Source organism: Alexandromys fortis, unplaced genomic scaffold (assembly GCF_014885135.2).
Source record: "Alexandromys fortis isolate MF-2015 unplaced genomic scaffold, M_Fortis_MF-2015_v1.1 scaffold_48, whole genome shotgun sequence".
Lineage (NCBI taxonomy): Eukaryota > Metazoa > Chordata > Mammalia > Rodentia > Cricetidae > Alexandromys > Alexandromys fortis.
This window is the reverse complement of record NW_026067947.1, coordinates 8,508,683-8,533,006: the sequence shown is the minus strand read 5'-3', so window position 1 is coordinate 8,533,006 and position 24,324 is coordinate 8,508,683. Positions and strand designations below refer to the sequence as shown.

The window sequence follows — 24,324 nt, the reverse complement described above, 5'->3', positions numbered from 1 at the left end:
ATTTAGTTCACTAAGATATAAAACAAATTTAATTATATAAAACAGGTGTCAGGGCACATGTCTGTGGTGCTAGAATTTAGGAAGTTAAGACAAGAGAGCTATATTTGAATATAGTCTAAGCTATAGAGTGATCCCAAAGTCTAGCCTTGGCTACATTATAATGCTCTATACCAAGCAAAAAATATAATAAGATAAAAATGAACAATATGATTATATATTATTAGAGTATTTTTTATTAGGACTGATTCATATAAGTGGGCAAGGTCAGAATGCCATTCTACTTGATACTTGCTATCTCCTCAGCTTCCTCTAAGTCTTATCTCTCTTTTCCTCCCTACTAAGAGTTTAAATGTTTCACTTTCTATCAAAGCCCTATCTTAAAATATACTGTTCTATGCTATATAGTATATTTCTCAAACCTATTCTTCATATCATTTATGGAAGTGCAACCAAGCCTAAAATATTACATCCAAATTATGCAGTGCAGTGACTTCTGCAGCATGGCTTTATAACATTTTATGACAGAGCTATAGCCTACTTCACCACTCTGAAAAGTTATCTAGTGTTTCCAACTCGTGATATCAGTGATGATGTGTTTTTCCTTAATGCATTCTTCTAATAAACCTGGTAATACATTGTGTGTGCTCTCACTATTGGAAAACCACTCTACTACTATGGAAAAAGCTTAAGTGATTCAGCTGGACCATGAGGGCTTCTTGAGGGTAAAATGAGTCCTTTCACTTGGCTCAGTCTAGACCATCATACATACATGTGAAAGCCAGACAGAGAAATGCTATTATTCGAGTCCAGACAAAACCTAAAGAAACAGCACCCAAGAGTTGAGAGCATCATCATAATTTCCTAGTGGTTATGCAATGGTATTAACACTATGAGCACAGATAGTTCTATAGATAATTGATACTAAGTGGCCCTCAATGTTCATACACAGAAAAGCTCATTCATTTTGAGCTTTTGTTTCTTGAGTTTCCAATAAGCAAACTTTTAAGCTTTTCAGATTCTCTTAAGATTATTTACTAAACTTCTTATAATGTCAATATATGGGATCAATCCTTCAGTGTCTATATGGCTCAAGAAGACTGAGAATATGCTTCCTCTACAAGGCCTTATACCTCTAGCATAATAGTGTCTGGCATTTGCTAATATTCATAGAAAGGAATAAAATATGCAAAGTCATGAATGAGTGTCCCTATAATATAAAGGCCCTAAAAATTTTCCATCCCTAAAATAAAGTAAGACGAACTCTGTGTTATTTAACTAATAAAATACTACAGAAGTTTAACAACTTTTTTGGTATTAACAACAAAAACAAAAATTAGCAACCAGGGTATACATTTAATGCTAGCACTTCAGAAGCAGAGGCAGGTAGATCTCTGTGAGTTCAAAACTACCCTGCTTTATATAGGCACTTTCAGTCCAGCTAAGCGTACTTAGTGAGACCCTGTCTTTAAAAAAAAAAAGAAAGAGCAGAAAAAGACATTAAATAATGTATAAATTTATCTAAGAATAAACCATAAATGTAGAGTCAAAAGAACTTTAAAATAAATTTACTCTGACAAATGTGTATAAAAATTTTAAGCAAAATAATATAAACTTAAATTTACACTTACAAAAACATTACCCACCTCAGGAAAGTGTTTCAGGAAAATATAGGATACAATGAAACAATGGAAATATTTCATATTTTCAGAAAAAAAATGATCTGATGTTTGATCACCCAAGTGTGACTTCCATTACCCATATACAGTGGCTCACAACTGCTTGTAACCCAACTCCAATTAGATGGGACCTGATACCTTCTTCTCTCCTCCACCAAAACTAGACCCATTTGTAAATATTCTATCACTTCCCCATATATACATAAAAAACAAAAAACACAATTTCTGAGTGATTTGTAAAAATTAAAAAGCTTATTTTTATAATGAAATAGAATAGTAACCCACAGGAAGCTCAGAAGAAGCAGGCTGCAAGCAAATGCTAGAAAAACTGGTCTTACTTTTGGGTATATATCCAAAGGATGCTCAATCATGTCACAAGGAGATGTGTTCAACTATGTTCATAGCAGCATTGTTTGTGAGAGTCAGAACCTGGAAATAACCTAAATGCTCCTTGACTGAAGAATGGATAAGGAAAATGTGGTACATTTACACAATGGAGTACTACACAGCAGGAAAAAAATAATGACATCTTGAATTTGGCAGGCAAACAGATAGAGCTAGAAAACATCATTTTGAGTGAGGTAACTCAGACACAGAAAGACAATTATCATGTGTACTCATTTATAAATGGTTTTTAAACATAAAGCAAAGAAAAGTAGCCTACAAATTACAATCCCAGAGAACTTAGACAACAATGAGGACACTAAGTGGGACTTACATAGATTGAATCTTCATGGGAAGTAGAAAAAGACAAGATCTCCTGTGTAAATTGGGAGCAAGGGCTGAAGGGCAAGGGAGAGGCAGGGAGGGGAGCAGAGAAATATGTAGAGCTCAATAAAAATCAATAAAAAAGAGGATCCAATGACATCTGGCCTATACAGGCACCTGCATTCATATGCACACAGCAACATACAAGTATATACATGTATACATAATTGAAATAAAAATAAATCTTAAGAAAAGATAAAAAACAAAGTGGGCTCACACTACTGCTGGAAGGAGGAACTAGTTTTATTTTCTCTAGCATGGTGGAGGTTGGTTAGAACAATTGTGCTATATTTCAAAATATCTATCAAAGTATGAACATTTGACCTGAGCTTTATACATTGTTTACTTATATATAATTACCAAATAACAGTATACACATTTTATGTTTAAAAAGTGTAAAAAAAATAGGGTAGGTAAAACATAAAATACCAGTCTGGATTGTAGAATACAAAGAATTGGCTAGAATCTTTAAAATTTCATGGCAAATGAGAAAATCAAATGGTTAAGGATAGCTGAGTTGGTGAAGGAAAAAAAAAAGCTATGTTTTTAATAATCTCTGTGTTTTAACATTTCCCATGGATTTTCTCTGAGATAGTGACTAGTTATATTCAACTAAAACTAATGTAGCTTGTAAGGATTGCAGATTACAAGGGTTTGTTAAATATTGGTTTTGATATTTGGAAGCCCAGAAATACAGAATTTGGAACTGAGTCCTGATATAGAATGCAGTTTTCTGGGTAAATGAGGATTGGGTAATATGAGATGTCTTAAGAATCTTGGGTTTATTATAATGTCTTACATACATGGGACAAAAGAGGTCACAGAAACACTGATGCCAGTGTCAATATAAGAATGAGTTCCAAGTGTCAGTTTTGGGTGTGTATTCATGGAAAGTATGATTCTTCATTCCTGCTATAAAAATGTGGAGCTGAGGAAAGATGGTTTCATCCAGAACATCACATCCTCTAACATGCCCTCCTGTTAACTGTATAACCACAAGTAGATAGAGAGGAGTCAGCTAGAGTTATAATCTGGAATGAGACGGCTTATTAGGACATCTGCTGCTGGGAAATGCTTTCCAATGCCAAAGTTAGGTTCAAAGCTTGACTTTTGTTATCAATCACCTTCCTGTGTTGTGAGTATTTCAGTAAACTGGGTGATTACTGTGTCTAGCATTTGGGTGACAGCATACACATTAACTTTTATGAATAGCAATACTTATATTAATACAATAGTCACAGTTCTCAGCCAAATAGGCTTACCAAAAAAAAAAAAAAAAAACCTGTCATAAATTTAATGTGTGGTCTAGCTTTAGGTAACCTTGTCAATGAATACTGAGAGCTGCACAAAAACAGAGAACCCTTTCAAATGTCTCTGAGAGAGGGGGACATGGGTGTTGACCTCCAGTGAGTTGTTTGTTTTTAATCAAAAATAATTACTTTTATTTAAACCTGATAAAGTAATTAAAATAAATCCTTTAAGCACATGGAATAGACCCTAGTAATCACACTGGTAGTTTGTTTGTTTGGGATTTCTGAAAGAATTAAGGGAAAGTTATATAATCTCTATCCATAAACAAACAGAATTGATTTATGTAAAACAACTCATTAGTATGTATGTGAAAATAGATCACTGAACTATACAGTTCTCACAAAGGGGCAAAATACCCAGCAATTGTCTTGTTAAATCAGGGCTATATATACTAGGCTTCTCCTTATTTGCATTTTCTGTCTTGAGTAGAAGCATTGCCCGGGAGGGCAGTATTTCTGAGAAGGGATTACATTTGAAAACCTATTGCTTTGGCAAATGTACAAGCCCAGTCCTCTGTTGATCTTTATTTCCATATCACTAATGCATTTGCTTATTTCTTTAAGTCAGACTAAAGTTATATGCGGGCATATGCACAAATACAAACACATTTGTGTTTCATATGTAGAAATTGCTCAATAAATACATGGTAGAGATGGTCAGATGAATTTGTTGAAAGATCATTCTGGAATCCCAAAATACAGCTTTACAATTTGCTTTTCCACTGTGTATAGCTGGCCTTCCTGAAAAACCTTTTTTTAAAAAAAAAAAACAAAAAAAAATTTTTTAATTTACTTAACTTTATTTTTTATGTGCATTGGCGTGAAGGTGTCACATCCCCTGAAACTTTTTACAGACAGTTGTGAGCTGCCACCATATGGGTGCTGGGACTTGAACCTGGATCCTCTGGAAGAACAGTCACAGCTCTTAACCACCAAGCCAACTCTCCAGCCCCCTGAAACACCTCTTTTTGACCCTTGGTGATTTTGATAATCGGTTTCCCTAGGTATTGGCCTATAGCCTTTCTTGATACTGGCTATCTATCACACACAGTTTTATATTAATGTCAGCCATGTCAGTGTTACTAGGGAATGTTACATGTCTAACATTAGGTACTGTGATAAACCAGTTGATTCAGAAGTGATTTTTGATATGAATTGCCAGGAATCATCACATGCTTTCTATTTTTAAAAACACTAGTTACAGATGATTGAGAAATGTAGACAGAACATGGAAATGTCCAGAACTGAATCTCAGATTATTTCTTTCCTATCGTTATAGGAAACATGACTTTACATCCCTAAATAATATTTTGTCATTAATAAAACTAATGTTATAACCAGAACATTAATTATATATGGCAATCTTGAGGATTAAACAAGATTATATCATTTTAGAAATTAATTTAAGATTTGTTTTATTTTTATTTTTTTTTTTTTAATATGAGTGTTTTCCCTTCATTCTGTAAGTGACGGGCATCTGCAGATGCCGGAAGAGGGTATCAGATCCCCTGGAACTGTAGTTACAGCTAGCCTTTGTGAGCCACTGTGTAGGTGGGATCTCAGTCTTGGCTTCTATAAGAGCAGTGGGTGTTGTTTACTGCTGAGCCATTACTCCAGTCTCCCTATTACCCCTTTAATTGAAAATATTTAAACAATTGTTAAACTTAATATTTGGATTAGAATTCATTTTAATATATAAATATATAAAACCTAAAAGTTGTATTTAGTTTCACAGAATTTGAAAGGATTGATTTATTATAACTCAAAACTGAGAAGAGCCTGCTTATGTGTGTTGATATTCATTTGGGATACAGAAAATCTGCCTTCCATAAGTTCACAAAAAGTACCCGAGAAATGACCAAGATGAATATTTCATGCTAAGTTTTTAGGATGGGAAAGCAGAAGTTTGGAGTTTCTTACTTTTTTTTTAACCTATGTAATGCATATATAATACATAGGCAAATCAAACATTTCATTCCATTGGTTTGATGAGTTTAGCAAATCAGTTCCATTTGGTAGTTTTCATAGAGCCTATGAAACTATTAGAAACTATTACATTATGAGAGCTCCAGCCTGAGGTTAGTAAGATTCCCAAGCAGCAGTAGCAATGACTACATGGGAAATCACCCATGCTCATAGCTGGCAAGTTTCTCAGCAAATATTATATGAAAGACTTAATTAGTAGCTAATAAATGTTAATGAGGTATTTTCCTTTTATGTGTTTGTATGTGAGTGATATTTACACATTTATGTGATGACATATGTATGTGGGAAGTTATATAAATGTGAGACCCCAACACTCTTCTATTTTCTTCTTTTGAGACAGGGTCTCTCAATCGAAGATAGAGCTGACCCTTGTCTTAGTTAGTTTTCCTAACCAGCATCTATCTCCTGGGATTCCCTGGGTCTGATTTCTAGTCTGGAACTGTAGGTAGGCTGCCACATCTAGTTGACAGTCACTGGGGACCTGAATTCTAGTCTTCTTAGCGTATGTGCTAAGTACTTTAACCAGGAAGCCAGCTTTCCAGCCTCCGTGAACATTAATATATTACAAACACTTTGAATGAAGGTTCACTGGAAATCCTTCTCTCAGGTTTTACAGTCAAACTGATTATGTCCATAAAATCCAAAGAAAAATACATATCAAAATTTGTCCTATTTTATCATTAGAAGATCAAGTTTAACTGCATATGCTAGCATGCTCCTTTAATCCTAACATTCAGGGAGCAAAGGCAAACAGATCTCTATGAGTTTAGGACAACTGGGTCTATTTAGTAAATTTCAGGCCAGCAAGGGCTGTATAGTGATGTCTCAAAATCTATACATATTCCCATTGTTATTAGATATATATTCTATTCTCCATTTATTCTCTTCTGCTTTTGTTTCCCATTGGGTTTAGCTTGTAACTTAAGTCATGATTTTCTTTGGCATGTATCATGCATGGCATGGTTCCCAGATATTAAGACTTAATCTAAGATTAAATATCAAATGCGGCTTTTGCATCTGAGTTTAGAAATGTATGCCCATAACTCTAAACCTCAGAAAGAAAAAGTCAAAAGACTATAGGCCCAGGCCATAAAGCAAATTCAAGGCTAGCCTGATCTACATAGATACTGTTATTTAAAAACAAACAAAAAAAAACAAAAAGCAGAACAAAGAAATAATGACGATAAAAATCTAAGGGTTACAAAGTCTGGAGACACAGTGAGTAGTTCAGGTCTTGTGTGATAAGCACAAATTCCTGTTCTTGAAACCAACCTTGAAAAAAAGCCCCCAAATGAGGTATTTGCATAAACACAGATAAATAAAAACAAAGGAAAAGATAATTGGAAACTAAAAGCAGATTCTAGCAAAAATCAATACTCAATTCTTTTCAGAGTTGGTGACTCTATGGGACAGCAAAGAAAAGTCTAGATTGTATATATTAAAATTCATTTGAATCTCTACATATAGAAAATGTACCATTTCTTTGTTTTCATAGATTATGCCTTTGTGGATTGAGTCATCTATAGATCAGAATCATTAAAAATAAATTTATCTCTATTGATCATAACAAAACATTATTTTAATTATTCTCTAAACAAAATTCAGAACAAAACTAGCTATGCAGCATTTATGTTATATTAGGTACTCAAAGAAATTTAGTTATGAATCACAAGGTACCAAGAGATGCATGCTGGTTATAAAAAACATTGCATCATTATACGTAAAAGACTTTAGGATGAACAGATCTGGTTGTGTTGGGGGTCCTAAAACCAAACCCTCTTGGAAGCTGAGGAGTAAACACACACACACACACACACACACACACACACACACACACACACACGTCTTATGTTCTTATATTCTTCAGTATTACATCATTATATAAATCAATTTCAAGAACACTGCAGTTTAAAATATAAAGTACAAGAGAATTTATTATAGAAACTGATTTCCTAACCAAAGGACAGAAAATTTTTTTGTATAAATTTATCAACCCTTGTAGGAAAAGGAAAATAAATTGGAATATATTGATTTTAGAAGGTTCTGTTCATCACAGACATAATTAAAAAAAATAAAAGACAGGCCACACAGTAGGAGATGTTTCTCCCATGTATAACAAGCAAAGTGGTCTTATCTAGAATCAATTACTATGAAAAAGAAGTCAATAGAATTGAAAATTAGGAAAAATAACTTAGCAAGAATCATCAAGAATGCAGAACAAAATACTGTCAATAAGACTATAAATTAATGAAATCATAAAGTAGTATTGCCTTTTGCTTATTTTTTGTTTGTTTTTGTTTTTCTTCAGAGACTTTCTCTGCATATGTATCTCAGGCAGGCAAGAATACGGAATTCAGCTTCTGTGTTCTCACTAGGACTATACATTTTGATACCTGGTCCAGCCAGTGTTATCTTTAGAAGTGTCTATGTACACATGAGTGCTCTTGGATTCTGCTTTATGTATGAACTATAGAGAAGTGTATACAGGAACATATGAAAAGATTCATTGATGTCAGAGTTAATATTGATGGTTGACTGGGCGAGATCTAAACACTCAGGAGACACACCTCTGTACAGATCTGAGAGGAATTTCTATGTTGGTTTAACTAAGGTGCAGACACCTATTCTAAACATAGGTAGTTGGTATCCTAGACTCAATAAAAAAAAAAAAAGAGAGAGAGAGAGAAATCAAGCTGACCATCGACATGGGTCTCTTTCTGATTCCTGATTGTGGATGTCATGTAATCAGCAGCTTCAGACTTCCACTGCCACCACACCGTCCCCACGATGATATACTATGTCCCCAAACTACGAGCCAAAGTAACCCCTTATTTCTTCAACTTGCGTTTGTTGAACATTTGGTCACAGCAGTGATACAGTGATAAAAGAAACTAATGCAGGAGGTATATAAATTGTTNTTTGCACTTAAAAAAACTCAACCTACAAACATAACTGTCTAAAGGATTTTTTTTTTGAGACAGTGTGTCTCTGTAACTTTGGAGCCTGTCCTAGAACTACCTCTTATTGACCAGACTTGTCTCAAACAGAGATCTGCCTGCCTCTGCTTCCATAGTGTTGTAATTGAAGGCTTGTGCCACCACCACCTGGCTAAAGAATCAAAATCTGACATAGATCATACAATTTTAACTTATAAAAGTTGAAAAAGCAGGGAGTTTGCCCTAATGGGTAACCCACTTACCACATAAATATGAGGACCTCATTTGAATGATCAGAGCCCATATAGAGTCAATCATAATAGCCAGCATCTAACCCCAGTCCTCCTCTTAAATTGAGACAGGACCCTCCTTGGAGACTTGCTAGCATCAAACAACAAAGAGGCTCAATCAAGTAAAGACAGATGGGAGATGAGAATTGGTACCCGTCTTTTACACGTTCTCCGACCTTCACATATAGGAACACATATATACTATGAACACATTGTAACCATTTATACACACATTGTATATGCACAGAAAGGGAATTTTTAAAAATTCTTACATATAAATGATCAACTGACATATAAATGAGGCTCATCTTTCAAAAAGGAGGAAGATTTTGAAGGAGAAAAGTACTGAGAAGGTTGTCCAAGATGTTGGTAATATTCTCTATCTATACTTCTTTTAGTCTAGTGCCATTGAGTGTGATCTATTTTTTTAATATTTTCTGTAAACATCATGCTTTGTAAGAAAGGATCATGTAAATTAATCATTTAAAACAATAAACATTTCCATGGGAGTCTTTTAAATCTATTATGAGTAGTTGTTTTTTAAACAGCAAATCCTAATTTAAATAACACTGGATATACATTCAAAACAAATGCTACTAAACAATTTATCCTATCCTTTAAAGCAAATGATAACTTCATTACTATGTAGCATTTCATCAGTCCCCAGAGATACATTCTCCTGAGCTATGAACATAACTAGCCCAAAGCCATTTGTCCAGTGAGTCATCAGCAAGTCTATTCTCTTTCCTATTTCTTCTGCAGCTTAATAAATAAGAAACTCTCAGTTTTGACGGGATGAATCTCTTACTTTGTAATATCTTCCTCTCCCACCATGATTCTTAGCCCATGCAGCTTAAACGTGCAATTTTATTCAAATGGAGCATAAAGATTAGGCCCTGCTGAACATAAGTAGAGAAAGACGTTGGGAGAGGTTGAATTTCAAAAAAATAAAATAAAAATAAGTATCAGTTTTGATAAGACACATAAATAGATTTCCAGCAGTGATGATGTGGGGAAAATGAGGCTAACACATTGGATAATCTACATTCCTGTTGATTTTTAAGATAAATACGATAGGAATGAGCTGTAATTTAACCGTGCATCTCTCACAGCCCATTTGTTTAAGATGTGGATTATTTTTAAAGGCAAAGTTTTCTCCTTAACATACCAATTGGCAGAAATGTTATTATAGCATTAAAATAAACTTAGAACACTAAATCCGTTGTAATATGATAGCACTGCTTCAACTTTATAATGAAAAGCATTGCTAATTCGTCAACTTTCTTTCACTTATGAAACTAGAGAGAAATATTTCTTCTTGTACGTGTTCATGTCATTCTCTTCTGCACAAGCGATGTTAAAAGGCATTTGGCATTTTCATTGATAATTGGGTATGCATTACCCACTTAATGCACACTTTACAATTACCAGAGCCTTTGCGATTTCCAAATGCATTTTTGAGTGTTATTTTTAAAAATTTCTTTTCCTGGGACTTAATTTTATTTTCCAGTTATAAATGCACTTTATCACCATGAGTATCGTGTGTAGTTTGGGCTGCACTTCAATGACATTTAGAATTGATCAGGTCCCAAAATGATTTTTATTTTTGTTTATCAATATGAGAGTCCTCCAGTTTAAGAAATAACGAGACACATAACTTGCAAGTTTACAAGAGCCTTGAAATCCTTTTGGAGTCAATGATCTCTACATTAAGATTGTACCTACTGTGGTATAACTGCTTATTTTTTAAATGTGTGTATGTGTGTGTGCGTGTGAATATATCAGGTGTATATGGTTACTTGCGGATGTCAGGATGATTCCAGTGGCGATTCCTCAAGCGCTCTAAGCTTTTATTTGAGACAAAGCCATTGCCATGAACTCACTTAGTAGCCTTGGCTGGCTACACAACAAACCCCAGGGATTTATCTGTGTCTCTGATTCTTTAATGTTGATATGTGTCAGCACATCCTGTTTTTTTTTTTTTTTTTTTTTGAGTTTGAACTCTGATTTCCATGCTTACCAGAGAAAGATTTCCGTATTAAGCTACTTTCCTAGGCCAGTGTTTCTTTGATTCATGAAGATTCTACTTTCAAAATAAATACACACTATAAAAAATATCTCACAGTGTACACATGAGAAATTCAGAGCCTGTAAACGCTGAGTGACCTTGGGCAAGGAGCATAGTTGTATCACCTTGAATTTCTCTATCTGTAAAATATGGTTTAGAATAGTTTACAGGTTCAGAATAATGATGAAAGGCTTGGTGGGTATAAAACCTTTTACATTCCTCTGGAAAAATGATGATGGCTGTAAATGTCTACATGTTTATGGTGATTTAAAATGAACTGTTATTACATGTTAACCCTAAAGCATTCAAAGTTGGTTCTGGGATATGATTCAGGATTCTGTAATCTCACCACATAAGTTAAATGAACTAAGGCTTGGAACACCCCTAAACATGTATAACTTTGGTATTAATAATTTTAATATATAAAGCTAACCTAGTCAAGGAAAATGTATGGTGCATTTCAAATTGCCTTTTATGAGCAGCTTCGAAATTCTGGTCATGAATCAAATACTTGGTGCTAGAATGAATAATGAAAAGCAAATTCTGGCCTGTTAACAGCGTGGAGCGAGGCAATGGGTTGCCTTGCTATATTCATCTAACAACAACCTATCCATTACCCTTGCCCTCTGGTCTGTGTATATTTGATATCTAGTCCTCTATTCATCTTATATGAATTGGGCAATGCCACTACTCTCATGTTACACATGAGTTAACTCTGGGTACAATGTCATAGTGCAGACAGTCTTCAAAAACAGGTAGCTTGCTTTGGTACCTATGTCCACTGCATTGGCATCTGACTTTCCCAAGTTTTCTCAGAGTCTCACCGTCTCATTCAACTGTCCCATTGCATAAAGGAGAACAAAGTTCCTTTTCAGCCACAGCCAAGAAGAACAGTCATTTCCCAATCCAGTGTTTCGCTTCGTTCATCATGCTCAGTCTCTCCTTGCCCCTTCCATGAGGTTCCGGTCACACACTCTTCCTGTTGAATCGCAATGTCCTACTTTACCTAGCTTCTGTGTTAAGATCAGAAACATCCATCTCATGCTCAAATCATATCACTTCACATTTGGATGACATTGCTAACTCTTTCTCCAACCTTAGCTACTACCTACTCAGGGTACTGTTCAGTAACTTGAAGTCCATCTCTTATTTCACCTTATAAGATTTCTTGAAGCAGTGCCGAGTACAGGGGGGAGAAATCTTATATCCCGCTCTCTCTGAATATTGATTTATTTTTTTCTGTGCTCATGGGCAAATGAGTTCTTTCTCCCCTTTTGAAATGAGGATTTTGAGCCTATCAGAGGCTTTACCATAAAGAAGAAGAGAGTCATTTTGCATAAATCTCAATAGTATGTACTACGCATGGGTAATTTTTTTTCTCTTTTTGTATTATTTTGTTTAGAATTTTACCTAATTACTTATATTTTTTTGCTCTGTAAAAATAGGAGGTATCTGCCAGCATTAATTAGCTCTACCATTTAATCTCTAGAACCCAGTATTATGTTTAAGACATATAAGAACAAGTATATCCAGGTGGTGGCCAGATTAATAAATGTAGAATCAATTTGAACACTTTCAAGTTGTCTTTCCTTCTGCACTGAGAGAAGAAATGTATTTGAAACATAGCATCTATGATTAAATATGAAATACAACAGAATCCAAAAGTTTTAGCATGATTTCATGCCAAGTGTCTATGTATTTTATTGACAGATTTCTAAAAGCAGTTACTAAAAGCCTGCTCAACACAGTTTAGTAAATTTTTAGGTTTCTTTCCTAACACATATCTCAGTTTCTCAGGACGGTATTTTAAATGGCAGACAGAGATCCCAATACCCCACTGGAATACAGGAGTACAAAGCAATTCATTAGCATACACATGAAAGAAGGAAATTCACCTATAGCCTTTGCCAACAAAACCCTTGAGAAATAGGAAAATTTAAAGCAGCTACAAGTTGTTTCATGAGTCAATCTGGATTTATCACTCTGGAATGCTGGGGTGAAAGATAAGAGGTGACAAGGGACAGAATTTCCTCTCAGAGTTAAATTTGGAGGGGATTGGGTAGGGTGGGACTAAATTAGAATATGCCTGAGTACTTGACAGAACAGAGTCCTATGCTAAGAAAGGTTGTCACAGACTTTTGTGATCAATAATGTAAAACATGCCTAAAAGCAGCGGTGAATGATTTGTTAAGACTGAAGACATATTTGCCTTATTTTATAACAGGCACTTTTTAAAACCATAGGCCACATTATCAGGAAGTTTTCATGTTGAGATAAGTCATAAGGCAGAAAGTTATAGGCCATATCTAAAATAAGCTTAGGTTGTACCTTCAGACTGCTACTACTAAGATAAAAGTTGTAAGCAAAAATCATCAGTTACCTAATATATACCTGCAGTTCCTCACATGAACACAATGCGGTCAGAAGGGTGCTTATAAGTCTATTGAATCTGCAGGCCTAGTTGATGCTTCAGCAAACTACCAAAGACAGTACACAAATGCAAAACATCTTCCTTTTGATGTATAACTTGATTCTGACTTAGGTAAATATGTATAAGTGGGGATTCTGGACAAATTTTTGACATGTGAGAAAACCAGTTGTCCAACAATTTGATAGTGAATGACATCTGTCTTCCTTGGGGTTGCTTAAAGGTAGGATCAGGGAGGGATGCGATTTAAATGAATAAGATCAATTGTACCTCATGTATGAAGTTATCAAAATAAATAAACAAATAAATAAAGTTGAGATAAAAGCAACTAAAATCTCACATGGTTACGAGTTACCTACTTGGTAGCTTGACTTGGTTGTGCTGACAAAAATAACATTGGAAGGAATAACAGAGTGCTTAAAAATAATTCTGAAAAAGGGAAAGTTCATTAAATTTTTCAAAAGAGATGAATTAGCAGAAAGGTCACAGAAGAAGACAAAGATGGGGGAGCATTGATCAAGGACAGACAAGCCTGCTCTCCTCTGTGTCTCACCTCATCCTCTGGACAGAGCTGGAGTGTTAAATACACAGAAGAGGAAGCTGCTTAGCTGGGACAGGATGCATCTTTCATGATACACAAGCAGTGCATGAGGTACTACACAATGAACCCCAAAGCATATTAGGCAGCTTATTGCCTTACAGATATTCATTTTGAAAATTATTTAGAAAATACATTGCTTTTTTTTGAACCTGAAATGAAGAAAGAGGTCGTCCTTGACTTCTATGGAGAGTTCTTTCTGTAAAGGGGTCAGAATGAGGAGCATTCATTTTAGAAAGAAAGTTTTTCTTTTTCTAAATAAAAATAAATTAAAATGTATTTGTTAGCAATGTACCTTGAGAAAAACCATAATCTTTTAGGGTTTAAGCATATATTCTATAAAATAGAGACAAAAGAAATATCTGACTTTGCTGTTATATGCCAGTTCAACAGAGACTTTAAATATAAAGAGTGTGGATCTTTTACATAGATAGGGAGAGCTTGAGGGAGTGGGATGGTTGAGATGGAGGAAGGGCGGATATGGGAGCAAGGAAGGAGATACCTTAATTGAGGGAGCCATTTTGGGGTTGGCAAGAGGCTTGTCTCTGGAGGGATTCCCAAGTGTCCACAGGAATGACCCCAGCTAGGACCCTGCGCAGTGAAGGAGAAGGTGCCTGAACTGGCCTTGTCCCATAGTCAAACTGATGACTATCTTTTTTTTGGGGGGGGGATTTTTCGAGACAGGGTTTCTCTGTAGCTTTTGGTTCCTGTCCTGGAACTAACTGATGACTATCTTGAATATTACCATAGAACCTTCGTCCAGTGAGGGATGGAGATAGAGACAGAGACCCACATCAGAGCACTGGACTATGCTTCCAAGGTTCAGTTGAAGAGTGGAAGGAAGGAGAATATGAGCAAGGAAGTTAGGACCATGAGGGGTCGGTCCACCCAATGAGACAGTGTGCCTGAGCTAATGGAAGTTCACCAATTCCAGCTGGACTGGGACTGAATGAGCATGGGATCAAACTGGACTTTCTGAATGTGGCTAATAATTGGGCAGACTGAGAGGCCAATGATAATGACACTGGGATTTGTCTCTACTGCATGTACTGGCTTTTGGGGATCTTATTCTATTTAGATGTATACCTTCCTAAGCCTGGATGTAGGGGGACGCTTGGACTTCCCACAGGGCAGGGTGCCTTGCCCTCTCTTAGGACTGGAAGGGGGTGGGAGAAGGGTCTGTGGGGGAGCTGGAGGAAAGTAGAAGGAGAGAAGGAAGTGGAAAATTTGATTTGTATTATTTATAAAGTATTTAAAAAGAAAAAAAATAAAAATGAATAAATAAAAACTATAAAAAATAAAGAGTGTGAAAAGCAAGGACTAGGTAGTGACTGTTGCAGTAATTTGGTCCTTCTCAGAACTTTGATGAGATTGAAGTACAGATATGATCCTCATGGATTTTAACTAAAGACATATCAGGTATAAGCCTAGATTCTGCAGGAAAGGATAGCTATTTGAAATAATATCTATAAAAATGCTTATTAATTATAGTCTGAATATCCAAGGTGTATTTCTTAATTGATAAATATTCCAATTTATATAGTTTTTATTATTGTTAGGATTAGCAACTTCCTTTTTATTTTAGACAAAAGGGGGGAAATGTTGTGGGAATTCAGTCTGAAAACCACTTGTATTGTGGTTGCTTTTACTAGTGGATGTGGTCTTCTATGGAGATATGTGACTCGATTAAACCCCAGGGGAAGTGTCACATGGAAGGTTGGTGACCTTCCCTGGACCTCCTTGATCTCCCTTTGGAATGAGAGGATCAGCAGCTGAAGCAGCAGCAGCATTGCAGCTTTGTTTTATGTGTTCTTTATATTTTGCACCAGTTTAAAAAACCTGACTTAATCACATAGATCCCTCCCTCTTTAAATAAAACCCTATCACACAGACACCACATGCTCTGCTTAAGATTCAGAGTAATCAAGCTAGAATTGAACTAGAAGGTCACTCCCTGCTGGCTACCCTTCTAGTGCCTGATGCTGCTATCCAGTCTGCTGGGAGAAAATTTTCACTAACTGTCACACCCAGCTGTGGGTCCTATGTGCAATGCTATTGATTGCCCAGGCTACCTGTGCTCACTGATTAAATAATGGTGGGCCTGTTCTGGGGATTATCAGTTACTATCTAATTGGAATGGAAACTTCTGTCACAGGGAAGAATTTATAGTTGGTACTGTAAACTCAGCAAAAAGCCAGGAGGTCATAGGCCCTGGTGGGAAAACTCTTGTTCATTTTGTTTGTTTTGTTGTTGTTGTTAAATGAATATGGTACATCTAACAATGTTCCTTTTAATTAACTATCTTTATAGCCCTAGATATGTGCTTCTGTCAGATTAGTTTAGATAAACTTGTCGTGTTGGGCAGTGGTAAATATAATGATTAATTGTTTTTTGTTTTTTTTTTTTTTCTTGGTTTTTCGAGACAGGGTTTCTCTGTGGCTTTGGAGCCTGTTCTGGAACTAGCTCTGTAGACCAGGCTGGTCTCGAACTCTCAGAGATCCACCTGCCTCTGCCTCCCGAGTGCTGGGATTAAAGGTGTGCACCACCATCGCCCGGCATAAAGATTAATTGGTAAAAGTGTTGAGAATTAAATGATTGCAGAATTCTCAGTCATACATGAGAAACCTTGTATCACATCCCTTCAAGGCTCAGAAGACATAAGAGAAAAAGGGGTCAAATAGAATGTAAGTCCAGAGGAAAGTGGATAATTGTGCAATACTGTCTTCTGGCTGTTGAACTCTGAACTCTTATCTGCTATGATTTATTATGCAAGACGTGGATAATATTGTGTACCTCACAGAACCACAGTTTCCTGAAGATTTATAGGCAATTGGTGGTTTATAAACAATAGGGATATTTGTTTCACCTGCATAGCTACTGGTAAGTTGCCCATACTTTATAACTAAGCCATCTTTTAAGCTTATGCAAACTTAAATGAAACTCATTGCTGGGAGCCGATTTGAGTGGTTGCCATTACAAGATGGCATTTGGCCCTGGCCTTGCTTGATACCATAATAAAAGTTGCAGTTCTTCCACCAGAAAACAGGATGAGTTGTTATGATCAAGCTGCCCACACTTCCCCTGACCGGCAGGGGAACTTCCTTGTGGTCTGTAATTGACAGGGATGTTCCCCTGCTTTCTTTCCTGCCGGTGGGTCTCCAGAAAAGCAGGTAAACCATGTCATTTTCATGTATGCTGAATGATGGTGAGTGTTTGAATCTGTAAATTTCTCACCAGAAGGCTATTGTGAAAACAGACCTAATTGTGTTCTGTTGGATACAAGTTGAGTTTGGGAATGACTTTATCTGAGATTCCAACATTTGACCCATGTTGTTATTCAGCCAATAACCTTTCCAGTCAAACAGCCATTGTTAATTTAAGAAGGAGATGATAAAGCATACAAGAATGAAGAAACTGGTCATGAAGTTCAAAAACATTTCATTGGGTCAGTATGCATTTAGGCTACACTTTCTGTGTTATATTCTTGAAGCCCTTCAACTGTATGCAACGGGAATCGTTTCAGACACTGCATCAGTATAAGTATTATGCAGAATGGCAAAATACTTGGGCTTTTTCTATCTCCTCAAAATGTCAGTCTTAATGCCTACAATCTTTTAAGTTTGCAAAACAAAGTTCAGTTACTGAATATGGGAAGACCAACTTTTTGAATGGATAGTAGTGAAAGTTTGTGTTGTTTCATACGTGGTTCCCGTGTGTGTACATTTTGTGATGCCTGGAGGTTGGCTTCAGGCTTCTTCCTCATTTTCTTCCCAAATGATTTTTTTGACTCGTGATATCTTACAGAATACGGAGCTGACCAAATAGACTTGATGAGCTGGCTACCAAGCCTCAAAGATCCTCTTGTTCTACCTCCTTAGACTGCAATTACAGGGCTATTTCAGGACACTCTGCTTTTTCTCTATGGGTGCACAGGTTTGGACTCAGATTCTCAGGTTTACATGACAAGTACAGTAGCTATTAACCATTAAGAAAACGAATAATGGAGATATAGCCAAAGAACTGGCTTATCTCACTTATGCAAGTAAATAATCTAACTTCTTTTTAGTTTAACATTTTTTTCCATTTTGGCAAAGATAAATATATATTTTAGTTAGTAAAAGTTTGAAATAGATGTGTTTCTTTAAGCCAAAATATAACTTAAAATCATAGAGATGATTTTAAACTACTTTTTAGGGTGCAAGCAATTAAGAAGAAATGTGTGGCTCTATGAACTACAGTGTGGTACTTTTGGGTGTAAATACTCAAGATTTATTTAATTTGTTTATATGTTTGTCTCTTTTTGAGACAGGCTCAGCACTCAGGTAAGGCATTGCAAGCCTCCACCACTATGACTGGGCCTGATATTTGATAAAAAATGCAACAGAAACTCAGGAAATTCCAAATAAATATTCTGGCTGTATGGAATTTTCTTTGGAATTTGTCAGTGTGTGATCTGATTGCAGTGTTCTGGGATGTCCACCTTCCAAACAAACCAGTCTCTTAACAGCTGCATATTTCTGTAGGGGATGTGTATAATATATAGTATATTTTGAAATTATTCTCTAAGATGAATTCAGAAATCAACTGTAATGATTATTGGGTATTATATGTACATAATGTATAAGCAGGCTCTGTGCCAAACATTGCACTTCCAAGCGCCTTGTGTAGATCGTGTGATCTCTGGTATAGAACACACTTGATAACATATCTGTAGGGTAGGATAAGATGCAAACACATCTTTTAATTTGTTTTTTGAAAGTTAAAGACAACATAGACATTTCCCTGAGCCACCAAACAGCAACAACTAACATTCAGTTCCCTACTTATCTAGAGTGCAGAGAGTCATACCAGGGAGAAATGCAAGCCTTCTACTTTGTCCACATTGTGAGATATAATTACTCTCAAAAAAGCTTTCACTGAATCCAATATGAAGCATTTTAGTCCCTGGAAACACTATATATACAGGATATAAGAAGCAGTGTCTATTGTTCATCTGCTAATGTCCCCAAATGTCACAAAGGTAATTACTTGGATGACATTTATGTGATGCAGCTGGACATTGTTACAGTTAATACAAAGCCTGCCTTTGGCAACCACTTTATTTCCACCTACATATCGCTGTGGGTGTATGATCACTGTTCCTAGAGAAATGCCCGTCTGCCCCACATGACACCACTGCCGTGGGGTTGCTTTCTGTACTGTTCACACTAACACCTTATTAAAAGAAAGGGCAGCAATATTATATATGTGATTTTAATATTGGCAGGTGGTACTTCTAAGAGTACTTCACAACATATAATTAACAAAAAATATTTCTACCTAAAAACAATAATAGATTTTCATTTTCCTTAGGAACCTAGATTTATAAATTACACAACCAAAACTTTTTGTACACATAAAATTCCATTTGATTTCAAAGAGCAGGTTACTGAAAAAAAATCTGTCTTTCTGGCCCAATATAGATACATCATTAGACTATTTTCTAAGATATATATTGAGTATGGAATTTTCCCACAAACTTACATGCAAACTGTAGTTTTGCTTTTCTACTCAGAATGGTGCCCACAGGATTGGTGGCCAGACACTGGTATGTGCCAATATCTTGATCTGTGCGGGGGCTGCTGATGGCCAAACTGCCTCCATCTAATCTATAGTGATAAGTCATGCTGAAGTCAATATCTGTGCCATTTTGTTTCCACCTTCAAAGATAAAAAAGAAATAAAATTACATATAAAATATAAAGAACAAAATGCTATTTATCATAAAATCATACGATTTTAATTCCTATAAGCATAAAATAAGCAAACAAAAGCAAAACAAAATACATGATTACCTATTGGTTTGAACTAGGACTGATCTCACATATTCTTCCTGTGTGCTGTACCACTGGGCTACATCTACAGACCCATTTACCATTTTTTTTTTAAACTCTTCAGACATGTTCTCACCAAGTTGCCCCAGCGACCCCAAACACACTCTGAAGCCTTGACTAGCTTGGATGGAGCTTACAATTCTCTTGTATTACTGTAGCCCAAGCTGAGATTATAGGGCTATGCTACCAAGCCTGACAAATACAACTATTCTGGGGCCATTGGTGCAAACTGATAGGTGGTTTGAAAGTCCTTAACCTTTTATAAGTTACAATAACTCACACACAAGAAATCAGAAAGGTATTAGGGCTCTTAACATGAGAAATAAAAAATTACACATCAGTTAATAATTCTGACATCCATTTCTTTAGAGATTTTTCGAATAATGTATACCATACCCGAATCCTCACAATTGACACTGCAAAACTGAATGTCAGAAATTACTTAGAAACAGAAACCCAAGAAGGCTACATTACATCCAGCACAAAGAACGCCAGCAAGGATCTGACAATGCCCATTCAAGGCTGATAACAAAACAATAATAACCCGACAGCTTCAAAATGTGATTGTCTTTGTGAGTCTGCCACTTGGAAAATTAATCACATTGAAAATATTTCAATGGCACTTAGGAAAGCCAACCTAAAATTATATGCCAGCACAACAAATACAGCTTGAGAATTTTTTTTTTGATTTTAAGAAGCCAAAATCTCTCAAGTTAGCTAATAGTCAACAGTCCTTTGGTGCATGAATTATCTACTTATAAAAGGGCATTAGCACTATTTGGAAGGAAGCCTAAATAGCTTTAGAGGACTTCATTTGGTCTTTTCAAGACAGTAAATATGGACTCACCACCTCTTACTAGATTTACTTCTTGAACTGGAAACCTCCCAACATCATGTTTTAAATTATAAACATTGCACATCAATGAAGTATATCTCAAAGTTATAATTTGTATGTAGTCATTTAAAGCATTTATGGAAATGGGCATTTAAAAGTAATGAATCGTAACTCATACTTGTAGAGGTAGAAAAATACAGAGATAAAAAAAGCAAAATTTCTCTTTATTCACTGTCAGGATCATGCTTGAAGGCCTATAATTCTGTATTATCACATACACAGTCATTCAACATAGTACTTTTATGAAACTGGGGTTTTCGGGAGCAACACCCCAATCACAGACAGAACTGCATATTTACTGCTAGGTTTAATTAGGAGTTTCCAGGATAAAAATGACAGCAAGTAAGAGCTGAAGTTTGTAGTTAGTGAAAACTCAGCAGGACTGGCCATGTTTTCACTGATGATTATGTGTCTCTAGGATAAAGTAAGTAACTTTCTTAGGGTCCCTGAGAAGTGACCTCTGAAACGAAAACTCTATGCGTAGTTGAAAACTAGAAGGGCAAGGGAAGGTGTGAAAGCCCTTCAGCTTCTGCTATTGACTCTAGATTTTAGGGTAGTGGTTCTCAACCTTCCAGATACTACAACCATTTAATACAGTTCCTCAATGTTGTGGTGACCCCAAACCATAAAATTGTATTTGTTGCTACTTCAGTTGTCTAATTTTCTACTATTACAAATCTTAATGTAAATACCTGTGTTTTCTGATGGTTGACCCCCCTACACACCCGTGAAAAGTCCTTAGACTTCCAAAAATATGTCATGACTCACAGGATGAGAACATCTGCTTTAGGGTATTTGTCCTGAGCCTGCCACTGATGGCCTGTTTCTATATAATATATCCAGTTTTCAAATCATATTTAGGGTATATGCCTCCCTAGTTATGATTTTTCTATTAATAGTGAAATTATATTTAAAATGTTTTGTTAGGATGGGTAAATGTGAGAAAGGAATGGCATTCTCCAAAGTTATTTTGAATACCATTAATTTGGGGGGATGGCTTTGTGACAGTTCACTGGAGAAAAATCTGACTAATGCCTACTAAGATAGAAAAGAAATACAAAACTGGGTACTCCTCCATACGATTAAAGATATAAAGTGATGACTCAAATATTAATAATTCAGAGGACTTGCACTGACCCCATCAACTTTATAATGATTTGGCCCCCTCCTGCGTATGTCAACTTCTTTTTAATAAAATGAAGATGAATAACAGCCATCAAGAGTCCATCTATACAGCTTCGTTTTCCCAGCACTTTTCCTGTAATAATTTGTACATACTGCTTCTTGTCTGTGCTCTTAGGACACAAAACACAGAAACCTTTTCTTCCAGCTGGGCTGTCTCAAGATACCAATATCCCTCTTGATCTCACTGCAAACCTGTCTTTTTTCATACACTTACAGGGCATGGTCTCCGACCTCAGTGTTCTCTATCATTTTCAAAGAGAAGGCTATACCATACTTAGTTTGCCAGTTCTCTTTAATTTTGGAATCAATCACCGAAATAACTGCTGTCATCATTACATGCTCCTAATTAAGCGCAGTAATTGTTTTTCAACACAAATTCAAAGTTGTTGGCTTAGCTGCAGCAAATGAATTTTTCACAGTGGCCCCGTAATCATTCTAATCACTATGGTACAATGATTATTAAACTGTGCATATAGATCAGGAGTTCAGCTCTGGGTGTGGGCTTTGCCCTAATTAATATGCTTAAATAAATGGAGAAATAGTTTTACTTCATTAAAGTGACTGTCAGACATACTTTCCTGAAAGCATTATATATCCAAGCAAATTTTCCTATGACACAAGCTAGAAAATGTGTGTCGAGTGAATATCTTATGCACACGAATTAACACATTATTTCTAGGAGATGTGATGAATTTGAACTGGAATATGATCCTTTTACTAAGGAATATCTTTCACAACAAAGTAGTTGAGACCTGACTGGATAATATGACTGAGAACTCTATTTGCTTTGCGTTGGAAATGTGTGGAAAGGCAGGCCTTTGTGTGTGATGTTTCACAAATCTGCTCCCGGTTTTCAGTGCTTCTTGCAGGCACTTAACTTTGAGCCCAGCCCCAGATCACTGGAGAAAAAACACTAAAATTCACATTCTAGTTTGGCCTGCTGCTGATATTAGAGACTAAACCTGCTGTCTCCATGTAAAGAGTCCTCTTGTATGCTTAGTCACAGCTTCCCTGTGCATTCTTGTGTCCACCCATTATAAAACTGTTACAGCAAACACCAGATTTGACTGCAGGAAGTCTTTAGTAGGAAGTGGAGAAGTGTTTGAGGAAAGAATGACATCTCCTGAGACTTTACTGACTCTCTTCTTTTCCAGGAGAGGCTAACACTTAATGAGTGGGTTGGTTCTCTGCTGGCTATATGTGGTTAGAAGGAGATTTGTCAGACGTTATCACTGGCATTTCTACTTTTATTGTCTGTGAGAAAGCATATGATGTAGAGAAATAACATATATATTTTCAGATAGAGCATTTGGAATTAAGTTTTCAGCTACCTGACTTTCGTGCATATTCTAGTTATTAGTAATTCCCTCCTACCACTTACTTTGAATAGCCCACTCTCTTTGACCTTTGCATAGCTCTGTTACTCAGCTTTATCATCTTATGTGTTCCTTGAGCTTTGAAACTATACAAGCAATCCTTCCTCGCTTTTGACTTTATCATGCTCTTGTTTATAAAAGCATTTGTTTCACTGAGCATGACTTTACTCAAATTACTCTTTAACTATTACCAAAGATCTACTTTCAAGATTGCTAATTGCTCCCATGAGTTTCAGTTTACTCTGCTGAATTTACAGACCAACAGCAGAAAGAAGAATATACATGGCTTTTTTTTCCCTTCACAGAATAACCAATATAACAATACATTTAGGGGAAAATAGAATAAATTTGGTACTATGATCCTAATTAGAACAATAAACCAAAATCTTAAAGGAGCACATTTAAAAATACTCTCCAGGAAAGGCCACTGTCACTCCAGGGAGAAGGGAGTATTTAATAAAAACAGAGATGATCCTCCAAGGGCTGTCTGTAGGATCGAATTGCCACAGCAAAGCATAATTCTTATTTTTCAGTAGAAAGCTCTCGTATACTGTTTCTCATTTTGCCTAAATAACCCTGTATGGCCTTGGACTCTGTAATAATAAAGACCTTTTCTCTAGTGTACATTCTACCAAATAATCTAAATTTTATGTTATTATTAGTAAATTGTAAAAAGAAAAAAAAAAACAAATGTAAACAGAAATGCCAGTGCGGAAACTAAATTTTACAATACACTAGAATACAATGGGTGAAATACCACTGCCCTTTGCTATATTATCAAGGAAATTGGGACTGTGTCTGACATTTAGGCATTACAAATTTAATTCTTTTTGCATTCAAAGTCTCTTGACCATGAGTGCCTTATCCTGCAAACAGAGGGAAGTTGAGCACTTTATAAAAATTAGAAATAAGAATCTAAATTGCTTGCTTTCAGTT

At 35.9% G+C, this 24,324-nt stretch overlaps 1 protein-coding gene across 1 annotated transcript in view; it reads right to left on the bottom strand.

Annotated features, from left to right (window-relative positions):
• Positions 1-24,324, bottom strand: part of LOC126506075 (contactin-6) — a 340,519-nt gene that overhangs the window by 173,406 nt on the left and 142,789 nt on the right. The window contains exon 4 of the mRNA XM_050149362.1: positions 19,584-19,759. Coding sequence (XP_050005319.1) covers positions 19,584-19,759 — 176 coding nt within the window. The remainder of the gene's footprint in view (positions 1-19,583; positions 19,760-24,324) is intronic.